A 9,985-nucleotide genomic window follows, 5' to 3' on the forward strand; every position below is an offset into this window, starting at 1 on the left:
ATTCCCCTGCCTCAGCCTGCCGAGTAGCTGGGATTATAGGCACCTGCCACCACGCCTGGCTAATTTTCTGTATTTTTAGTAGAGATGGGGTTTCACCATATTAGCCAGGATGGTCTCGATCTTCTGACCTCGTGATCTGCCCGCCTTGGCCTCCCAAAGTGCTGGGATTACAGGCATGAGCCACTGCACCTGGCCTGTTCCCATCTTTATGTCCATGTGTAGCCACTGTTTAGGTCCCAGTTTTTAAAATTTTTTTTGAGACAGGATTTTGCTCTGTCACCTAGGATAGAGAGCAGTTGTGCGATCTCGGCTCACTGCAACCTCCTCTTCTCAGGTTCAAGTGATTCTTGTGCCTCAGCCATCAGAGTAGCTGGGATTACAGGCATGCACCACCATGCCTGGCTAATTCTTGTATTTTTAATAGAGATGAGATTTAACCATGTTGCCCAGGCTGGACTCAAACTCCTGGCCTCATTTGATCTGCCCACCTTGGCCTCCTAAAAGTGCTGAGATTACAAGAGTGAGCCACCACGCCCAGCCTAGCTCCCACTTACAAGAGAATATACGTGATTCCAAACTTTGTAATCTTAGGATAAGTCCTACTTAGTCATAATGTATAATCCTTTTTCTATGTTGCTGGATTTGGTTTACTAGCAATTTGTTGAAGATTTTTTCCATTTGTATTCCCAAGAGATTATTGGTCTTCTATTTGCTTTTCTTGTGACATCTTTCTCTGGTTTTGGTATCAGAGTATTAAGAGTGACCTCATAAAATTGAGGACACTCTTCTCAATTGAGGAGTATTTTCTTCTCTTCTATTTTTTAGGAGACTCTATGAAATAGTGGTGTTAATTCCTTACCATCTGGCTTACCATCTGGTCCTGGGCTTTTCCCTGTGGGAAGTTTTAAAAGGATTATTCCAACCTCTTTACTTGTATATTTCATTAATACAGAAATTGACAAAATTTGTTATTGATTTCTGATTTTATTCCAACGTGGTCAGAGAACATATGTAGTATGATTTCAATTCTTTTAAATTTACTGAGACCTATTTTATGGCCTAGCATGTGATCTACCCCAGAGAATGTTCCATGTGCACTTGAGAAGGATGTCTATTTTGCTGCTGTTGGGTGGAGTGCCTTGTAGATATTTGTCAAGTTTAGTTGGTTTATAGTGTTTTCTATTTTCTTTTTGATCTTCTGCCTAGTTTCTCTAGCTATTACTGAAATGGAGTTTTGAGGGTTCTGACTAATTGTAGTTAAATTGCCTGTTTCTTCCTTCAGTTCTCTCAGTTTTTATGTCATGTATCTTTAGGCTGTATTGCTAGGTACATATGTTTGTAATTGTCATATTTTCCTAATGGACTGATCCTTTTATCAATATAAAATGTCCTTGACATACAGGTGGCCACATATGAAAAAATGTTAATCATCACTAATCATCAGAGAAATGCAAATCAAAATCACAACAAGATTTCATCTCATGCCAGTCAGAATAGCTATTATTAAAAAGTCAAAAAATAACACATGCTGAAGGGGCTGTGGGAAAAAAAGAGAATGCTTATACACTGCTGGCAGGAATGTAAATTGGTTGAGCTACTGTGGAAAGAAGTTTGAGATTTCTCAAAGAATTTAAAACAGAGCAGCCAGGCACGGTGGCTCACGCCTGTAATCCCAGCACTTTGGGAGGCTGAGGCAGGCGGATCACCTGAGGTCAGGAGTTCAAGACCAGCCTAGCCAATATGGTGAAGCCGTCTCTGCTAAAAATACAAAAATTAGCTGGGTGTGGTGGCACACGCTTGTAGTCCCAGCTACTTGGGAGGCTGAGGCAGGAGAATCACTTAAACCCAAGAGGCGGAGGTTGCAGTGAGCACAGATCACGCCCACCACACTCCAGCCTGCGTGACAGAGCGAGACTCCATCAAACAAACAAGCAGAGCTACTATTCAACGTAGCCTCCCATTACTGGGTATATATCCAAAAGAAAACAATTCATTCTACCAGAAAGACACATGCACCTATATATTTATCACAGTGCTCTTCACAATAGCAAAGACATGGATTCAACCTAGGTGCCCATCAGCAGTGGACTAGATAAAGAAAATGTAGTACATATACACCACGGAATACTATGCAGCCAGAAAAAAGAATGAAATCATGTCCTTTGCAGTAACATAGATGCAGGTGGAGGCCATTATCCTAAGTGAAATAACACAGGAACAGAAAACGCGAGACCAAACATTAGATACACATGGACACAAAAACAGCAACAACAGACACTAAAGACTACAAGAGGGAGACGGGAGGGAGGGGAGCAAGGATTGGAAAGCTAACTATTGGGTACTATGCTCACTACTTGGGTAATGGGATCTGTTCCCCAACCTCAGGACCCATGTAACAAACATGCACATGTACCTCCAGAATCTAAAATAAAAGTTGGAACTATTAAAAAAAAGTCCTTCTTTGTCTGTAGAAACAATTTTTTTCTTAAAGCCTATGTTGTTTAATATTAGTATAGCCATTCCAGTTCTCTTTGAGTTACTGTTTGCAAAGTATATCTTTTTCCATCATTTTACTTTCAACCTATTTGTGTTTTTTAATCTAAAGTGTGTTTTGCCAGGTGCATTGACTGATGCCTGTAATCCCAGCTAGTCAGGGGAGACTGAGGCAGGAGGATTGCCTGAGGCCAGGAGTTCAAGATCAGCTTGGGAAACAAAGTACGACCCTATCTCTAAAAAAAAAAAAAAAAAATTTGTTTTGGAGAGATATTTGCACTCCCATGTTTCCTGCAGCCTTGTTTACAATAGCCAAGATTTGGAAGCAACGTAAGTGTCCATCAGCAGATGAATGGATAAAGAAAATATGTTGCGTACACACAATGGAGTACTGTTCAGCCATAAAGAGTGAGATCCTGTCACTTCCAACAACATGGATGGAACTGGAGATCATTATGTGAAGTGAAATTAGCCAGGCAAGTTTTGAAGAAAGCCAGGCCCTATCTCTAAAAAAATTGCCAAGTATGGTGGCAGGTGCCTATAGTTCCAGCTACTCGGGTGGCTGAGGTGGGAAGATTACTTGAAACCAGAAGTTTGAGGCTGCAGTGAGCTATCATTACACCACTAGACTCCAACCTAAGCAACAGAGCAAGATTCTGTCTCTAAATAATAAAAATAAAATGAAGTGTTTTTTGTAGATAGCATATAGTTGGATCATGATTTTTTTAAAAATCAATTTGCCAGTCTCTACCTTCTGATAGAGTACTTAATTCATTCACATTTAATGAAATTACTGATAAGGCAGGATTTAGCTACCATTTTACTGTGGTTTCCTACGCCTCTTGCCTTTTTTTCTCCTCTATTTTTCATTACTTCCTTCTCTTTTCTGAAATATATATTTTCTAGTGTAACATTTCCGTTTCTTGTCATTTTTTACTATGTATTTAAAATTATTTTCTTAGTGGCTTGTGTGTCTCGAGGTGGACTCTTTCAGTCTTTCCAACTTAGAATTTGTTGAGCTTCTTGGATTCACTTTAATGTTTTTCCTCAAAGTGGGAAAGGTTTTGGCCACTATTTCTTCCAATATATTTTTTATCCCCTTCCCTCTCTCTCACTTCTCCATTCTAGGACTTCTATCTTGTGTATGTTGGTATGTTTGATGGTGTCTGAAATGTCTCAAGCACTGATCAATTTTCTTTGCTGTTTTTTTTTTTTTTCTATTCCTCAGACTGGATAATCTCAAATGGTTTCTAATTCACTGATTCCTTCTTTTACCAGTTCACACCTATTTTTAAACTTCTCAAGTAAATTTTTCGTTTGTATTTTTGTACTTTGCAACTCCAAAATTTCTACTTGGTTCTATTTTATAAACTTCTTTCCCTTCCTTCCTTCCTTCCCTTCCTTCCTTCCTTTCTTTTTCTTTCTTTCTTTTTCTGGGTTGCTGGTAAAAGGATGAGTTAGACTCCCTTCTTCTCTTGCCATGTGATGCCTTGTGCCATGCTATGAGGCAGCAAGAAGGCCCTCACCAGATATGGCCCCTTGATATTGGACTTTTCATCCTCCAGAACCATGAGCCGAATACACTTCTCTGTAGCATTCTGTTACGGCAATACAAAATAGACTAAGATATGGAGGGATGCCTTGGGGAAAACACCTTTAAAATATTACTACACCTCTGTGCTATAAGAGAACTTAAGGTTAAGGAGAAGGACAGCAAGTGGGACCAGTCTTTAAGAGAAGTTCTCCAAAGGCTTTGGACCTGTCCACTCTCAGGCGCCTAAGTAGCTGCCTGCCTGGGTCCATGTCTGCTTGCCCCCTGCACCGTGCCCATGCGATCTCTTCTGAGTCCACTGGGAATGTGTCATGCTGCATTTGAAACCTGTTCGGAGCGGGGTGCCAGGGCTTCTGGGCCTCTGGCATGGAAACCTTTCCTGTGCCAGAGGTGTATTTAGGAAGTGGAAGCGGCCACAGAAGGCAGGCCACCCACACAAAGTAAAGATGTTCAAAGCATTCAGCCTTATTGCACAAGAAGTTACAAGTTAATAACAATGTGCACTAATGAAACTCTTTCTATCCACAAGACTAAGCACTTGAGGTGTGTGAGGTTTATAGGTATTTAAAAACCCGGCCTTGGTGAAATGCTTTGCAAGAACTCGATACACAAGACATGTAAGAAAAGATGGGCTGGGACTTTGGCAGCTGAAATAGTCTCAGTGCTTCACTGAGCAGCTCATCAGTTTTGAAGGACAATCTGTTGGCTTATCTATCGGGTAACATCCTGGGGTCAGCAAATTACTGCCACATCTGGCCTGCTTTTATGTGGCCTATGAGCTAAGAACAGTTTTTGTATTTTTTAAGAGCTGGAGAAAAAAACAAAAAGTATGAAGAAAAAAAAAAAAACAAACCAAAGACCCTATATGGTTTGCAAAGGCTAGCAGATTTATTATCCAACCTTTTACAAAAGTCCGTCTACCCCTGAGTAACGGCATCATGGATTTATATTTACTTTATTATCTATTTATTTTTGAGACAGGGTCTCGCTCTTTGCTCAGGCTGGAGTACAGTGGTGCGAACATGGTTCACGGCAGCCTCCCACCTCAGCCTCAGATGTGTATAAGAGACAGTTGCTCAGGCTGGAGTACAGTGGTGCGAACATGGTTCACGGCAGCCTCCCACCTCAGCCTCAAGCGATCCTCCCACCTCAGCCTCCACCATGCGCCACCACGCCCATCTAATTATATGGTGAATTTAAATGACCAATGATATCCTAGGATAGTCAATACCTACAACAAGAACGAAAGGGCACAAAAACACTTGAAATATCATTACTTTACTTTAGTATTCCAGGCATTTTAAATATTCATACAATTGCCTTATTTCAGCAGTCATTTCCTCTCCAGTACAGATTTTGTGTCCAGGATCAGAGCCATGTATATCACCGAATTTTCTCTATAGCACCCGCATGCTACATGGGACCCACTCCGGCGCCTGTGTCTTTGCTAGTAGAACCTCTCACCACGCCTGCAAGAGGGCTGGACCTCCCCTTGCTTGATGTAGCCTCCACTGTGAGTGCAAACACACTTGGAAGCTTCAATCCCAGTACATTTCCAGCACTCCCAGGTGTTCCATGTATGTGGCAATCATCCCGCAGAGCTAGTGACACATCATGTCAGCTGGTACCTATGCCAGCACCTGCTCCACTACATCACACAGATGCTGAGGCACTTAAATGTTCTTGGTAAAATGGAGTTCATAATTGCCATAGGAGTTCAGTGTGGGGGAAGGGGACTTTCTCTCAATAATTAACACCCTTGGCCGGGTGCGGTGGCTCACGCCTGTAATCCCAGCACTCTGGGAGGCCGAGGCGGGTGGATCACGAAGTCAGGAGATCGAGACCATCCTGGCTAACACAGTGAAACCACGTCTCTACTAAAAAATACAAAAAATTAGCCAGGCGAGGTGGCGGGTGCCTGTAGTCCCAGCTACTAGGGAGACTGAGGCAGGAGAATGGCGTGAACCCGGGAGGCGGAGCTTGCAGTGAGCCGAGATCGTGCCACTGCACTCCAGCCTCGGCGACAGAGTGAGACTCCATCTCAAAAAAAAAAAATAACACCCTTAATACACATTTAGCAGATTTATAATTTCATGTCTGTTTACATTTGTTGTCAAAGCTCCATAAACTATTTACGTAAATGAAAGCATGTTCGAGTTTCCAAATGCCGCTACGACAAGCAAACAGAGAAACTGCTTAGATAACACCTGCTTGCGTCATAAATACATGTGGCAACATCTGGTCATTCTTAAAGAAATGCTTGTGTTTCCAAAAAGAATTTTTTTTTTTAAGTCATAAGCCTCATGCAATTCTTCCAAGGTAATAATGTGTTTGTCCTTCCTTCTCAAGTGTGGTTCAAGGCATCTCAAGGCATATTGCTGTCTGAGGTTCTGATTTCACTGGCCGGGCAGAGAAGGGAAGAGTGGGCACTAACATGTTTTAAAAGCTTCACAAGTCATTCGAGCATGTAGTCAGTGTTGAGAACCTTGGTACTAAAGGTTCTTGCATCTTCCTACTGTCACTTGTCCTCACCAAAAGCCCTTGAGGTAGTCCCTGGGTCAGGCAATGATCTCTTTCATGGGCTAAGAAACTAAGGCACAGAGAGGTTAACAGGCTCCTCTGATACTGTGCAGTCAAATGACAGAACCATGATTGCAACTGACAATTCCAAATAAATAATGACTCCTCCCCCAGCAACGGGCAGCACTTACATGGACCAAAAGTATGAAGCCTGACTGCGAGCCAGGCATGACCTTCTGTGTCAAGGACATCATGGAAGGGAAAGGAACAGTTCTGAACCAATCATTCCACATGAACAGAAATAAATACATAAAACCAGGGTTGGTGTTGTGCACCTGTAGTCTCAGCCACCCAGGAGGCTGAGACAGGAGGATCACTCAAGCCCAGAAATTCGAGGCTGCAGTGTGCTGATTGCAACTGCGAATAGCCACTGCGATCCAGCCTGGGCAACATAATGAGACCACGTCCTTGTAAAAAATAATAAAATTTAAAAAATTTTAAAAATATTTATAAACAAAATAAGTGCCTAAGATACTTATTGGAAGCCATATGAGGAATGAGGCATAACTTTTTCTTTTCTTAAAAGTCTTATTTCCCTCATATATATGCCATTGAATCAGGTTTCTCAGAAAATCCATCAAGATTCACAGACTTCCTGACATCTGAATTCTTAGCTCTGTTACTGTGAGGGCTAGAAAACTCGTGAATGTCTCTATAATTTGGGTCCAAAAGATAATTACAAACCTGTGTTAGCATGTGACAGCATTACAAAAACGCCCATGCTTTTTCTGTCACCCGCCCACCTAGACTTGCCAGGGACCCAGAACCCTACAGGTTCTAACTGGGTATACATCTTCCCACGATCCGATCAGATCTCATTCCCTTCTCTGAATTTCCCAAATACCAACCCATCAGCTGCGTTGGGCCTCAAAGATTAACAATTACAACTGACTTTTATTTTGCTCTACAGGCAAACTTTTAAATCTGTATTCTGGGTAATGCCCAGGACGTTTATTTTGTAATTTCAAATTTCCATGAGAGCCAATTCACCTGGGACCTTCTCCATTTCACCCCAAGGTAACACCCTCACATCCTATCAACTATTGCTGCACCTAAGAAATAATTTCTATCATTATTGCCTTTTTCATTGTAAGTTCTCACATCTCATCATGTTCAAGGAGGCAATGATTTTCTCCTCTTTTGTAAAAGTCTCACCTGACTGCAGAAATGTTTTCTTGAGCCAAGCAGAAACAAGGAATGGAGCACACATAGCCATGAAGAAAGAACACAGCACGTTCTGCTGGGGAGGGCAGTTTTCAATGGGTTGCTGTGATTTCCAGGACACTCTAGGAAGGGCCTGTCTACTCAGCTTACACTGAACACAAATGACATCTTGTTCTCCCTACTGCTAGTGATGTGGCCTCCTGAAAAGCCTATAAAGTATTAGTTAATCCAGTAAGTGGAAGCCACTTCTAACAGTACCCATTTGTAGAGACTTACAAGACGCTGTGTGGAGCTGAAACCACTTCTTTCCCAGTTTAGAAGACTTTCCCATTCAGGCAGGACATATACTCTCACATATACTCCCCTGATGCCTACAGGCACAGGAACTCACATCCCTCCTGGAAGGAAACCCGTCCCTCTAGCTACTGCAGAAAGTGCTTGGGGCATAAAAAGAACAAAAAGGGGGAAAGCAACCTTTGTCTGGGGCAGGGCCACTGGGGCGTGGAATTTTACAGACTCCTCATCCTCAAAGAGGTTTTTACAAAGGTTTTAAAAAAAAAAGGAACGAGGCAAAACTGCATTTAGAATTTTGGTTAAAGCAAAGAAAATTGAGAAAATTGAATCATCGTATTTTCAAAGACCTACCATATTCAACCTATTAAGTAAAGCAATATATCATGTTTTTTTTTCTCTCTCATGCTTATTTGATGCTTACAGGTTCAGGGCAGACTTGCCACTTTGTTTCTAAAACATGCAGAGAGCAGACTTAGGGCAGCATATGCTGTTCTGGGGCCCAACCCACACAAACCCTGACAGGTGACTGACCAAACGCCATCAGGAAGGTGATGCGGGAAACCACCTTCACCGAGAGGCCAGTGCACAAAACAAAACTAAGGACTGTTGGTGCATGCTTGTCCAGAGCTGAGTGGCAGAGCGTTACGGAAGGGATGGGCGGGGAACACACAGGCAACCTCCAATATGCTCTAACGTCCAATCCACAGTCCAGAGCAGTGGGGCTGCAGCCGGGCATGGAGCTAAGGCACTAGGGCTGCAGTGGGTGGGAGGCACCGACCAGAGGTCCCAGTGCCCTGCCATTCCCGGGGAGAGGGGAAGGAGCTCTGCTCACAAGGCTGCCTTTGTGTACCAAAGTTGTTTTCAAATGTCTCAACAGCATTGCTGAGTGCTCCGCCTGGGAAGCCCCCTGAGCAACCCTGTCTTCGGGAGCTGCATCCTCTGCTCACGTGCCTTCTTCCATCTCATCTTCGCGAGTGGCCTTTCTTTCCCCTGCTGTGGGCTGGATAAAGAGCAATCCAGTCATTTCACCGTTCCCTGGAGCAGGACCCCGTGCTTTTTCCAAGGCAGCAGGGAGCGCCCCTCCATCACAGCTTGGTGAAGGCAGCTGGCTGGGTCTGAGGTTGCTCCACATCTGGGGGTGGGAAGACACTGGAAATGGCTATGTCCACGATGCCCTGGCACAGTTCTGCATAGAGCTTCCTGAAATGTGTTTTAAAAAATATCATTGAGGATGTTCATCAAAGTGCAAGCAAAAAAAAATAAATGTTTTTTTGTTTTTGAGACAGGGTTTTACTCTGTCTCCCAAGTTGGCATGCGGTGGCACAATCATGGTACATACACCACAGCCTCAAATTCCCAGGCTCAAGGGAGCCTCCCACCTTAGCCTTGCAAGTAGCTGGCACTACAGGTGTGCACCACTGTGCCCAGCTAATTTCAAAATTTTTTGTAGAGACAAGGTCTTGCTGTGTTGCCCAGGCTGCTCTTGAACTCCGGAGCTCAAGCAACCCTCTCACCTCGGCCTCCCAAAGTGCTGCGATTACAGGCGTGAGCCACCATGCCTGGCAGTTTTTCTTGTTTTTGTTTTTTACCAAAATCTGCCCTAGAAATTCTACTTTGTGACCACATTTCTTAAACTGGTTGCCACTCAGCCAGAGACAAAGGTCGAGTTACCCACAAAGGGAAGCCCATCAGACTAACAGCAGATCTCTCAGCAGAAACTCTGTAAGCCAGAAGAGAGTGGGGGCCAATATTCCACATTCTTAAAGAAAAGAATTTTCAACCCAGAATTTCATATTCAGCCAAACTAAGCTTCATAAGTGAAGGAGAAATAAAATCCTTTACAGACAAGCAAATGCTGAGAGATTTTGTTACCACCAGGTCTGCCTTACAAGAGCTCCTGAA

At 43.1% G+C, this 9,985-nt stretch overlaps 1 protein-coding gene and 1 long non-coding RNA gene across 2 annotated transcripts in view; both read right to left on the reverse strand.

Annotated features, from left to right (window-relative positions):
- Window positions 1-5,304: 5,304 nt before the first annotated feature.
- On the reverse strand, window positions 5,305-7,077 carry LOC105530460. Its single transcript, XR_001004654.1, has 2 exons — window positions 6,107-7,077; window positions 5,305-5,803 (listed from the first exon to the last, which is right to left on the reverse strand). It is a non-coding gene; the product is annotated as an uncharacterized LOC105530460 (long non-coding RNA).
- Window positions 7,078-7,103: 26 nt separating this feature from the next.
- The window catches only part of TTL (tubulin tyrosine ligase), a 56,625-nt gene continuing 53,743 nt past the window's right edge, over window positions 7,104-9,985 (reverse strand). Inside the window, exon 7 of the mRNA XM_011968031.1 lies at window positions 7,104-9,283. Within this exon, the coding sequence (XP_011823421.1) occupies window positions 9,169-9,283 (115 nt within the window). The 3' untranslated portion in view covers window positions 7,104-9,168. The remainder of the gene's footprint in view (window positions 9,284-9,985) is intronic.

The sequence above is a fragment of the Mandrillus leucophaeus genome, unplaced genomic scaffold (assembly GCF_000951045.1).
Source record: "Mandrillus leucophaeus isolate KB7577 unplaced genomic scaffold, Mleu.le_1.0 Scaffold822, whole genome shotgun sequence".
NCBI lineage: Eukaryota > Metazoa > Chordata > Mammalia > Primates > Cercopithecidae > Mandrillus > Mandrillus leucophaeus.